The 12849-nt window shown below is 53.9% G+C and overlaps 1 protein-coding gene across 2 annotated transcripts; it reads right to left on the bottom strand.

Annotated features, from left to right (window-relative positions):
• Nucleotides 1-6656: 6656 nt before the first annotated feature.
• On the bottom strand, nt 6657-12168 carry DMBX1 (diencephalon/mesencephalon homeobox 1). Of its 2 annotated transcripts, none has more exons than XM_090271607.1 (4): nt 12008-12168; nt 8892-9070; nt 8246-8594; nt 6657-7450 (listed from the first exon to the last, which is right to left on the bottom strand). In XM_090271607.1, exons 1-4 carry the CDS (start codon nt 12159-12161, stop codon nt 6996-6998), a joined length of 1137 nt encoding a protein of 378 aa, XP_090127733.1. In that variant the 5' UTR covers nt 12162-12168; the 3' UTR covers nt 6657-6995. The 2 variants fall into 2 exon arrangements, with proteins under 2 accessions (XP_090127733.1, XP_090127732.1); XM_090271606.1 differs by having other exon boundaries at nt 8892-9087; nt 12010-12168.
• Between the last annotated feature and the right edge of the window lie 681 nt (nt 12169-12849).

The raw sequence follows: 12849 nt of genomic DNA, 5'->3' as shown, positions 1-12849 counted from the left end.
AATTAAGGATTTTAAGCTGGAGACATCAGAACATTATGGGGATTGAGCCCAGGGTCCTATGTGACTGCATGGGTCACACACCCATGAAGGTGGCCCAGAGGAAAACAGTGTGTGAGGATGGATGTATAGATCAGGGGACATGGCTGTTAAAGTGGCAGCTAGGGCCGGGTCTGACACATGTGGGTATTTGGGCAGTATCTTCGGCAGGCACAGGGCAGTGATCATGGAGTATCTATCTCCAGACACCAAGTTGGCAGTGGAGCAGGAGAGGCCCCTGTGTGGAGGTGAATTGATGCCACCATCTAAGTGTTGGGGTGGGGTGCTCCATGGGGTGTGAGTAAGCCGTGAAGAATGCACATCTTGGGGATGGGATGAATGTATGTGGAGCGTCCAGGCGACAGACCATGGACTGTGTGTCTGAGGGCTTGTATGGGGATGTGTATATGAGTAGGAGAGACAGACAGACACCCTGAGCTTGTGAGGTCCCATGCAGAAGTCAGCCTGTCCCACATGTCTGAGAGAGAGGATGTGTGTGTGTGTGTAGTTGTGAAGGGAGGGAGGGTATGTGTATAACTGGGAGTGTGTGGAAGTGTGGGGGTGAATGTAAGCCATTCTTCACCCACCCTCCTTGGTGCTGGCCTGAGCTGAGGGGCTCCCAGGGGAAGATGTCCCCTAGCTTGCCCTGGCCCAGCCCTTGGCCTTCATGAGGTCAGGTCCCCTCTCAGAGACATTCCTGACTGCCAAGGGTGGTCAGAGCCAGGGCTGCCTCCTGGACTGCTGGGGCGATCCTGGGCCAGTGGTGTCAGGTTCCCCTCCGGGCCCGCCCTCTGCATCCCTCTGAGGGCCTTTGTTGGAAGTTCAGACAAACTTGTCAGGGAGGCGGGCTGGAAGCCGCCTCCTAATCGGCTTTCCCAGAAGGGAGAGGAGAGACTGCGGGGGTGGGGGAGACTTCCAGGCCCCTGCAGCTTTGTGGGAAAGATGGGGGAAGGGTGGTCCTAGCTCTTCTGGCCCTAAAAGGGTCCATCCCCCAGGACCCTCTCAGCAGGTGCCCCTTCCCCAAGGCACCTAAAGAGCCAGACCCCTGGACTGAAAGAACACTAAGGCCAAGGCCTAAGAACATGAGGATTCAGGGAGAAGTTTCAGGGAGCCCCCTAAGCCATCTGAGCACACACAACATGCCAGATACCTAGGCGCTCAGCCTCTCTGCCCCCTCAGGCCCCTCTCACTGTCTCACCTGAGCCTCCCAGGAAGGACATGGTTAATGATTCCCATCAACAGAAGAGGCAACTGAGGACCAGAGAGGGGCATTTATTTGTCCATTGTGACTTATCCCAACTCCATAATAGAATCTTCTTTGCTGCATAGTCAGTGTTTCTCTGAGGTCCCATCCTCAGCATGTCCCAGTGTGACCGTATTTAGTAATGCAGCTTCATTTGCGACATCTCTGCAGCCACCAAGGTTAAGAGCATGGATTCTGAGGTTAGCCAAGTTCATACTCTGGGTCCACCCATTATTAGCTGTGTGGTGTTGGAAATGTTATTTAACTTCTCTGTACCTCAGTTTCCTCATCTATAAAATGGAGATAATAGTACCTACCACATAGAGTTGTGTGAGCATTAAGTGACTTAATATTTGTAAAGTGCAAGGCACAGAGAAAGAGCTATAGAAGTATTTGTTCAATAAAGTCTAAATCAGCAGCACTGATCCAGTACATCCCAACATCTTCCCTTGAATAAACTGGAGTCTCCTCAAACGCACACACTCATCCCCATTTACCTGTTGCCAAGCCAGAGATTCAAGACCACCTTTGACCCACCCATGCCTGAAGTCACCTCAGTAATTCTACTTCATAAATCTCTCATCAGTATAACCCCTTCTCCCCACTCCTCTTCCCCCAGTCCACCTTGAGGCCCCCTTCCTCTCACCCGGACATGGCAATGACCTCCTCTCTGGTCTCTCTGCCTCTTCATGAACCACATGCCAAAAGCGTACGGGATGGGGGTGGGATTTACTAAAATGCAAGTCTGACCACCCCATTCCCAACTGAAAATAGCTTCCAGCGTGCCCGCCTCATCCCTCGGGCTTAAATCTAAGCTCCCAGCTTCCCTTTCCATCCCTGACACTACCTCCCCCCACACTGTCCTCAAGCCCCACCCAGACAGGCCCCAGGTCCTTCAGGATTCTGGGGCTCCTCCAGCCTACTGGATGCTGTGGTGCTGATGTGCTGTGCCTCTCCCAGGACACCCTTGTCTCTTGCCCTCCCAGTAAACACTAGACCTATGGGACTCAGCTCAAAAGTCTCCTTACCTGCCCTGGCCGGGTAGCTCAGTTGGTTAGAGTGTCATCCTGATACACCAAGGTTGCAGGTTCCATCCTTGGTCAGGGCACATATAAGAATCAACTGCTGAGCATGTAAATAAGTGGAGCAACAAATTGATGTCTCTCCCTCTCTCTCATCAATGAATAATTTTTAAGCCTCCCTCCCTGAGGATCTCCCCAGGCTGAGCTAGGGACTCTTCTTCTGTACTCCCATAGTTATCTGTTTTTGAACCCCAAATTTCCCTGTAACTGCCTTGAGAGCAGGGACCATGTTTTCCTTACTGGTTTCTATGTACCCAGTACAGAACCAGGCATACAACAGGTGCTCTATAAGTGCTGAGTATGTAAAATTATTGGAACTGCAGGATTCCCTGGCTCCCTCTACACCAGGAAAGGTGTGTACCATGGTACTGAGGTATGCAGGAGGCCCACAGTGGGAGCACTGGGAGATTTAGGGCAGAAATTTGATCTGCCAGCCCTGATAGGGAGGTGGGATGACAAGGTGAAGGGAGGTGCTCCCGCCCTAATCCTCAACCCCACTGGGGAGAGAGGAATGCGTCTCCTGGGGTCTGCCACCACCCCTGGGGAGTCCAGCAGGTAGCTTCCTGCACACTCTACAGACTGCTGGGGTTCTCCTACCAGGAAATCCCCAGGAGTGACAGTCACCCCTCCCAAATTCCAGCCAGGGAGCTGGCACAGAGGCCCTGTGCAGACACTCTGAAACCCTGGGGGAAGGGGGGTAAAGGCTGAGCAGAAGAGATTGTCATCTTTTTCTTGAAATGCAGAAGGGACTGAGATTTCATAAGACCTTAGCTGTACCCTTTTTCTGAAGTTATTGCCTATATATACAGTCTCACAGTCTCCCTCTCTCTTTCTCTTGCTCATGCACAAGCATGGACATACACAGACAAATGGAAGCAGACACAGGTTCTCACGTGTACATAGACACATGGGCTCTAACACACACACACACCCTGACCTGGGGGGACCTTTATAAGTCTTGACTCCATGATGCCACCCATAGCAGAAACCCCTTCTTCATCCTCTGCTTGCTCATCCTGGAGGGCAAAGTGCTCCCTCCAGAAGCCTCCCATCCCACTGGATAACAGCTCTGCCTTTAGATCCTGTTGAGCCTTCTTGTCATGCCCCTTCGGCCCTGGTTTCCTTGCTGTTTCCCACAGAATCCCCTGCCCTCTCCATCCTACAGACCTACCCCCCAGGCTGCCCTGAAACTCCCAGGCACCCCTGCCCCTGGCCAGCCTGCCAAGCGTGCTTGGGTGAGGTCCATGCAGCCCAGAATAGATGAAAGCCTTCCCCACCCTTCCCCTCTGCTCCTGAGATTGCTCCATAGTGACACGCCAGCTGCAGGTTGGTAAGGGCCATGGAGAGAGCTCCAGAGCCCACGCAGGAGTGGCCAGTCATGCGGCAGGCCTGCCCCCCTCGCCAACTCGCCACAGCGTTGGAAAGGCAGTGAGTAGACCTGGACACCTGACTGCTCGGCCCATTGCAGGCATCTCTGGGAATGAACCTGGACCAAAGGCTGTGCTGCCAGATTCTCTTTTATTAGCCAAGTAGGACAAAGAATAGGTCACAATGTCACAGGAAGTCAGACGAACTGATACACGGGACAGAGTGTCATGCTGCACTACGCAGGGGGCGGGGCAGGGGAGGGGGGAATCTGAGTCTTGTTTTTTCAACTAACAGAATAAATAAATACGGTACACAGTGTTTTTGCCACAGGCTGGCACAACCTCTAAGCACAAATGGTCACAAAACAGCTGGTTTGGAAAGCAGTCTGTACAGTCCGCAGGCCACAGAGTTGGGGTGGGGGCCCAGGCCCCTCTGGACAATGCTCTGAGGATGTGAGGAAGCAGGGAAATGGAGACCTCACATAGAAAGGGGAGGTGAGGAATGAGGCTCTCCTGGAAGGGGCAGTCAGAGCTCGAGCCTCAGGGTGACCCAGTCGATCTGGGGGGAAGCATCAGCCTCAGTCCCCGGCGGCAGTGGGTGGGTTGCCCCAAGCCCATACCCTCTGATCCTCTAGGAGGCGCTTGGTGCTCTCTCTTCTTGCTCTCTTGCTGCTTTCAGTGATGGAGCCTGGTCCCTACACTAGGTGGAGATCTGCCTGGGCTCAGGGACCATATAAACTTCCCTGCCTTCTCTGGGCTGATAGATTTGGGTCTATTGAATGAGGAAATATTGACAAAGATCTGAGGGAAGCTGTGCTGAACCTTAGGTGGGCCTGGCTCCAGCCATGACAAAACATGACTCCGGGATGGACTTGCCCCTTAGGAGGTGAGGGGAGGCTGCTTGGAGGAGGTGATGTTTAGAGCTATTGGATTCCAAGGCCCAATGACAGTCATTTGCATCTAGGGAAAGGCAAAAAGCTTCTGTTCCCATGCCTGGTCCAGATAAGATTTTGTTGGGTTCAGCAACAGATCTCTGGGAGCTGATCCCAGAGGATGAACCAAAAATTCCCTCTGTCTCCTAGAGTCTCTACCACCCTCCTTTCCCCCTGCCTCCTCCTCTGCTGCTCCTGTGGCTGTTGGATTTGCCTTCTAAATCCCAGATCCCAGATCCTGTTTCATCTGATCCCTATTCAGAAACTCTCACCTGCTATGGAGGTCAGGGCTTCAGATGGGATCCAAGGCCCTGAGCTCCACCTCTCACGAAGGCAGCCACGCCTTCCCTGTTGTCTACTTAGTCTCCCTCCATTGCTTTGTTCAGCTTCCCTGGTCCATGCTACCATCTCCCTCACTTTCCTCTCCTCCCCTTCTCCATGTGCCTCAGCCAGACCCCCAAGGATGATGGGCATCAAGAGTTCTGCAGACCAATCACACTGAGACACCAATAGACCCCTCCCCTTCCTCCCGCTGGAGAAGAGACCAGCCTTAGGAATCACAGATGAACCATCTCTAAGCTGGGTGTAGAGGTTTCATGGTGAACCACAGAGAGAATCTGTGCAATCCAGCCCCTGCCCCTGCCCTGAGCCCCTGAGACAAGTGAACACATGGAGATTGGAGATAGGTGACGCAGAGGCCCGCACTGGATCTCAAGAAAAGCAGGATCAGATCCAGATTGTCTTGACTTGAAGGGACCCATAATACTTATTGGGAAACTGAGGCCCAGAGACTGTGGCAGTGCCCATGGAGAGAGAGGCCTGTGCATGCAACGCCCATCGCTCCACAGCAAAGCAACAGTAATTTTCTAATCCATACATTGTGAGCCATTTTGTGGTTGTTGTGAGTTTAACTAAAACCTTCTGAGCACAGAGATGCCAAGTATTAGAGCAGGACAGGACAATAACAGGCCTCCCAAGCCAGATGAGGACATGGGCCCAGAGAGGCTATGGGCTGATTCAAGGTCACCCTGCTTCGAAAGGGAGTTTGCTGAGCTCGGTTCCCAGTAATAAACAAGAACACATCAAGGACTAGCTGAACGGGGGAGCCCTTCCTTCAACAATCAGCTCTGGGAGCAGACGCCAACAGAAGCCTGAGACTATGCTCTGCTGTGTGGTTTGCACTCATTGTGATCAGGAGCTGGAATCCAACCTTCCTTCCTAGCTCAGGTGCACCCCCGCAATGGACACTGACTGCTGAACCTGGAGGAGGGTGTGGCAGAGGAGTGCCACCTCTCTGAGAGTGCCCCTTTCCCTTTCACCTCTTTCCAAACAGGGAGGTCTAGAGCCTGGAGGGCAGTCCTGGAGGAGCAGGGGCTGCAGGCCTCTGTCCTGGAGGTCCCAATGCCTGCCCGAGCCTGATTCCTGTCTCCACTCCCCTCTTCCTGGATCTTAGGGATGGGCCTCAAAGCTGAGAAAAGAGAAGAAAGAGAATGTGACTCATCCCCCCTTCTAGAAGCCAGGCCAGAGGGCAGGTGGGTGTGGGGACAGTGTCTCCAGCTAGGGCCTGACCACCTCTGCTGCGGACGGATAGCAGCTGCTGCCCAGAGAGGGTGGCGGTGGGGGAGGAGACAGGCAGGCAGAGAAGGAGCAGGAAAAGCAACACTATTAAAACTAAAAAGCCACAGCCCCAAACAAAACAAAATAGCTTGGAAATCAACAACACCAACCCAGCCAGCATCAGAGAGGTGGGGATGGGAGCCGTGGGGAAAGACCCAGAGTGGGGAAGACAGAGGCTGAAGGGAGAGGCAGTGGGGAACAGGACAGAGGCAGGGAGGGAGGTCAGGGAAGGAGAGAGACAGAGAGAGAAGGAAAAGCCGGTGAGATTCGGGAGCTGTAGGAGGAGGCAAGGGTGGCAGAGAAGAGACGGAGCGGGCAGGGGGCCTGGGGCAGGCAAGTGCCTGAAAATATAGTTTTATATATTTATCGTTATATCTCACATTCCACACACCAACTTACTAGGGAGAAGGAGAGACAGGAGGGAGGGAAGGAAGGAGGCAACACTGAGGTGGGGATCTAGGAGTGAGAGCCTCTCACTCCCCCCAGCCTCTCGCCTCCTCCCACTTAGCCTCCTCCATGGGATCCAAGCAGGGCCATGCAGAGAATGTGCAGTGTGGACTTCACCTAGGCTAAGACTCTGGGGGAGGGGCACAGGGAGTGGGATTCCAGGCCCAGAATGCCTGGGCTCATTGAGTTAACTCCTTCAGAGCCATCTGGGGATAACCATGGGACTGGGAGGAGGGCCCCCAAGACCCCTGGCCAGGCTGGAGGCCAGCAGTCAATTGGGCAGCGTATCAAGTCCCAGGGAGGCTGCATGCTGCTTGGCCCGAAGCCGCAGGTTCTCGATGCTCGTGGTTTTACTGTTCAGGGCAGCCGAGGCAGGTGCCAGGCCTGCCGGGGGCGCGGGCAGCAGTGGGGATCCCCACACGCTCTGATGGGCAGCCGCAGCTGCTGACAGGGACTGGTAGTATGACTGGCAGTGCAGTGAGCCCAGCGGGGCCATGTTGACGCCCAGGTAGGGCACAGCAGCGGCGGCAGCTGCAGCAGCGGCAGGGGCTGGGCCCCCGACTTCAAAGGATGAGTAGTGTACCAGGTTGTTGGTGGCCGCCATGTGCTGGCGGAATTGCTCCTGCAGACGGAAGAGGCTCAGCGGGGATGAGGAGTATGAGTGGGAGGGGCCCAGGAGGCTGCCCCCAGGAGCTGCAGGAGCCAGGGCCAGGCTGCCCGGGGAGTCTGCAAGCAGAGAACCAAGGACTCAGGACAAGGGCATGGGTCTACCAGGAGGAGATCCTTAGCCTTCCCAGCCCTTTGACACTGATGGCAAAACAGGTTTTGGCTGAAACCACATTCACCCTAGTCAGCCAGGGCGCCCCCTGAAGCATCCCTCAGAATCCTGGGAGGGAGACATCCAGGCTCCCAGGGGGAGCCCTAGGGACCCTGCCAAAGCTCCCTTGTGTGAGTTCTGGGGCAGAGTCCTTTTCTTTTCAAGGGCCATCCCTTCCTCTTCCTCTCTCCTGTCCATGGCTCCCATCCCCCTCCAGCTCCAAGCTTCCAGCCCCATCCCTCCCTGTGTAGGCTCAGGGTTTGTGTCTGAGATCTGCCTCATGCCAGAGCTCTGTTCCCTCAAAGATCACAGCTCTGATTCTCAGCTGCATGTGGGAATCTCTGGTACCAATATGGTATTCACCCAATATGCACAGGTACACCTGTACTAGCTGTTAAAATACAGGAATAGTTCCAGAGTGGTTGATAAATAGCTTTTGCCCTGAATGCTCTTCCTCTGCCACCCAGCCCCTCCCCGCAAGCACCCAAGACCTTCCCAGCATTCAGCAACTAAAGTATGATCACCTGCCAAAGGCCTGTTATAGCCAGGTTCTTTCTAGTGGGTCATGCCCAAGCACCTTGCATTACAGGCTGACTCTACCCCTGCTCTGACCCACCGCTTATACCCAGGCCCTTGTCTAGCCGGACCCAGCTGTTCTCCCTGGGGTAGGCCCTCAGCCACTCACAGCAGCTACCCAGCCTCACCTGCCTTGGGGCTGCCCCTCTTGCAGCCCAGCCCCTTGCTGTCAGCCCCAGGGCTCTTCTCAGTTTTGGGATCCTCGGCCCCTGCCCGGGGATCCTCCTCCCGGTCTGGCTGGTCCTCAGGGGCTGACTCACTGGCCGACTGCTCAGACAGGCTCAGGTGCATCTCAGCAGGAGGGTCCCCGCTGGGCAGGCTGGGGGGCTGATCGGTCTCCAGCTGGCTGTCTGGGGTTGGGGCCTCGATCTTGCCTTCCCCGTGGGAGCCCTCAGCCTCCTTCTGCTTCTGGAGCTGTTCTTTCTGCAGGCTGCGCTGCTTCTTCCGGAACTTGGCCCTGCGGTTCTTGAACCACACCTGGGGACAGGGAGGGGGGAAGGAAAGAAGGACAGATGTGGAGCTGGGTACTCTGGGAACAGATGAGCATCATAGCATTGTCCCCGACCCTCTAGGTAACACACCTTCAATCCCTTCTAAAACTCCCCTGCTGTCACTGAAGGTTACACTTCAGTTACACTGAAGGCACTGAGTGAAGGCTGTCACTCAGTTACACTTGGGCACTGAGGGCTGAACCACTAGCTCCTAGGTGCTGGGAAGCCAAACTGATGGCTGGGTGCTTGTCTGCAAGGTCTAGTCAGAGGAGCGGGGCCCTACCTGCACCCGAGCCTCGGGCAGGTTGGTGCACATGGCCAGTCTCTCACGCATCACCACATCCGGGTAGTGAGTCTTCTGGAAGGTCTTTTCCAGGGCCTCGAGCTGCTGAGCTGTGAATGCTGTGCGGCTGCGACGCTGTTTGCGGTGCTGGGAGCCATAACGGGCCTCCAAGATGATGTCTTGAAATGTACAGCCGTTGGAGGGCAAGGAGAGGGGGCCCATTTAATTATTGGAAATAGTATTTAAATCTTACCTTGCTCTGACCCATTGTGGACACCCAGGCTCCTGCCAGAGCTGGCCCCTGGCCCCTTCCCCATGGGCTGGGTTGTCAAGATTGTACCATCCCATCATTCACTACCAGGTCCACAGAGGTCTAACTCATCACCATGAACAGCTGTCAGGAATGTAATGGGGGATGATTCTTATTTGGTTTGGGGGTGGGTAAGCATTGCCCTAAGATCCTTTAAGCCCCAGGATACGTTGGGTATAATATTCTGAGTCTACATGATGCTCATACTCTTTAAGTCCATGTCACAAAGGTTCTAATATCCTCTGACCCTTAGAGTCTGGATACCAACAGAATCCTGGCCCTTGACCATGAGAAGCCAGGCTGTGAGCTGGGACTTTTCTGCAAGGTCTAGTTGGAAGAGGTCTACTGTGTAGACAGTGTCTCCACTTGACTCTGTCTCCACTGGGTATGAATCTCATCATCCCGGTTGGCCTATGAGTCTCTGGTGGTAGGACCTGAGGCTCCTGCTCATCAACAGAAAGCCTGATCTCTGGCAGGGTCCTGAGAGCACAGGAAAGGTGTATTGTATCCAGGCTTGACCCTTCTGGCTGTTTCCTCAAAGATGAAGGAATAGGGACCAGGTTCTAACCACTGCAGGCTTGGAGAGGAGACAGGGCTGGTGCACTATTCATTTAAGAAAACCACCCAGGATAGATGCCTGCCTAGGACTGGTGTCTAGTCTCCAGCCCTTCTGCGAAGATGGACAGTAACCTCTTTCCCCCCTGCTTTCCATCACCTGCGAGTGGACCCTGAACTGCCTTTGCTGAAGGGAACCTGAGCTGGGTCAGCCTCTGCACCCCGGGAAGTGCAGGGTCAACACTCTAGATGAGGGACAAGGAGGCAACTGGATGACCAGGAAGTCTCAGACCTTGGGCTGCTCCTTCTTCAGTTTAAAAGGGAAGCCCTGAACCCCTCATAAACTGACACCAATAGCTGGACGGAGCCCTGAGCTCACGGTGGTCACACTGGGGCAGGGAACGGAGGGGGCCTCTCAGTAAGCCAAATCCTGGTTGGCTCCAGGGACTACAAGCAGCCTAGGATACCAGGCAAAGCCTCCAGCCGGAAGGTGAGGCTCCATACAAAGGCCCATCTAAAGCTCACGTCCCTCCTGCTTAAGAATTAGAGCCCTAGCCCTGTTGGGTAGCTTAGTTGGTTAGAGCATCGTCCCAATATGCCAAGGTTGCAGATTGGATCCCGGTCAGGGCACATATAAGAATCAACCCATGAATGCACAAATAAGTGGAACAATAGATTGATCTCTCTCTCTCTCTCTCTCTAATCAATAAATAAAAAATTTTAAAAATAATTAGAGAGTTGGGAGGAGTGCTGAATCCTCCAGTTCCTTAGTGCTCCCTCGCCCAGTGGAGGCGAGCTTCCATCCCTGACTCCTCCTTTCTGGGTCCTAGAACACAGTCAGGAGCTAATGTCAACACCAAGTTGGGCATGGGGAATTCACCCCAAACCTGAGAAGCATCCATAGCCAGGACAGAACCACACTCACACTCCCACACCAGAAGCTGATGTTCCCACACCTATCTGCAGAAGGTGACCAGGGGTACAGTTTTATCCAGTGAGCCAGCAGGGCGTAAAAGAGTGGGAGTGGCTGTCTCACTCTCCCTTCCAAGCCAGTACCTCTGCCAAGGCGGGGTCCTCATAGGCCCCCTTCCTTGACCTTTTAAGACCTGCTCGATGACCTCCAGGAAGCCCTCCCTGACTGCAGCAGCTACTCTGAGCAGGCTGCCATTTGATCCTGGTCGCATTTCTCCTGCCATGCCCTCTCATGGGTCAGTGGGGACGTGGTCTCCTTAGGGGTGACCAAAAATCCTCTGAGGACTGCCTGGCACAGGGTTGGGCCCACATGTAGTCAACAGCTCTGTAAGGTTTGGCCTAGGACAGGAGCAAGGGCTGACGATACCTGCCAGTAAATCACACTCCTCACCTATGCCATCAAATCCTTCCCATGCCCACCAAGAGGCTGTCAGGACAGGGCAACAGTTTAACCAGGAGTTGGAGGGACCAGACTGCAGCTCCTTCATGGGCACCTGTCTTGGGACTTGGGTATTAATGACCTCTGAGCACCTACCAGTCTCTGCTGAATATTTTGCATAAGTCATCCCATATAACTTCCCAAACATCCTATGGGGGATCACTGCCATTGCCCCCTGTTTATAAAGGGGGAAATCGAGGCTATAAAAAGAGGTGAGAGGGCAGACCATGCAATGACTGCAAGTCTGTGAGTTCAAAGCTTCTATTTTTAGCCATCATGTTATGTTCCTAACCCCATCCCTGCCCAAATTTAACCTCCATGAGCCTTAGTTTCCTTGTCCATAAAATGGAGATAATAACCTCTCCTTATTGGGGCTGAACTGTTTGATGCAGGAAGAGAGACAGCCTTGCACAGTGCCTGGCACATGAGTGTATGAAATGTGAGAGCCCTCATTAGTTGTATGACTCCTATACCTGAAATATCCTCCCCTGGGCACCCCAGCTACTTCCTAGCTATAAAATTCTGGGCTAGTCCCTCACCCTGCTACCTAAGTCTCTTCCTATCTGAGATAGGTTGCTGAACCCCTCACAGGATTCTTGAGGGAATTGGAAGGCATAGGGCAGCACCAGCGCCCAGCAGTGCTGGCAGCAAGGCATGCCCCGGATGGCCACACCTAGATTTAGAATTGACATCCCTCTGTGTTGCTAAGTGACCTGGATCTTCTGGTATCTCCTAGAGGAAATGTTCCCAGTTCTCCCTCCCTCCTATCGCTGCATTCCAAAGCACCCACCCTCAACCCTCCTAGCCCTGTGCCCAAGGTCCCACCCCCACAGCCCTTACCAGCCAGGCGCTCAGCCAGCGTAAGTGCATGCACTGAGGGCCGGTAGTCGGGGGCGTGCTGGGCTTGCTGGGCCGCCTGCTGGTGCAGGTTGTACATGGCGCTGAGCGAGTTCATGGCATGCAGCGAGTAGCCGTTCACCCCGTAGTGCTGCATCTCGGCATGTGCCTGCACACAGGGAAGAGGGGGACGTGACATAAAGCAGGACGGCACACACCACTCCGGGGAAGATGCCACCCCCAGCCCAGACCTTGGATGCCTACCGCACCCCTAAGAGCTGCTCCCCACCGGAAAGTGGCATGTCTTGTCCACAGCTAACAATGTGAGGGTTCCTGCATTTATTTCTTCATTCACCCACTTACTCGTTGACTCACTCAGCAGGGCTTGTGCAGGGTTTAATGCTGTGGGCTCTGGAGTCAGAAAGCTTGGGCTAGAATCTCACTAAGCCACTCAACTTCTCTGACCCTTAGTTTCTCCATCTGCAAAATGGGGCTAATAATAGTACAGATGGGGTTGCTGCAAGGATTAAGATAAGCCTTTACAATAGGGCCTGGTACACAGCATGTGCTCAGAAATGTGACTCATTGTGATTTATCAATCCACTCGCTGTTTTATGCAGCCACCTCCCCATTTACCCAACCAGGCACTTACTCATTTGAACAGTCATTGATTCATTCACCAAGCATCCACTGAGGCCCACATGGGGCCAAGTCCAGAGCTGGATTGGGGGCACTGAGGCATTAGCTCTGATGAGATAGTGGATTAAAACCCTAATGTGTTACACAGACATAACAACACTATTGTTATTACTGTTACACATTCATTACCATTACATCCTTCCATT

Source organism: Furipterus horrens, unplaced genomic scaffold, assembly GCF_987537825.1.
Source record: "Furipterus horrens unplaced genomic scaffold, mFurHor1.1.pri manual_scaffold_3, whole genome shotgun sequence".
NCBI lineage: Eukaryota > Metazoa > Chordata > Mammalia > Chiroptera > Furipteridae > Furipterus > Furipterus horrens.
Note: the sequence above shows the minus strand (reverse complement) of the source record. Positions and strands in the feature narration are given on the sequence as shown.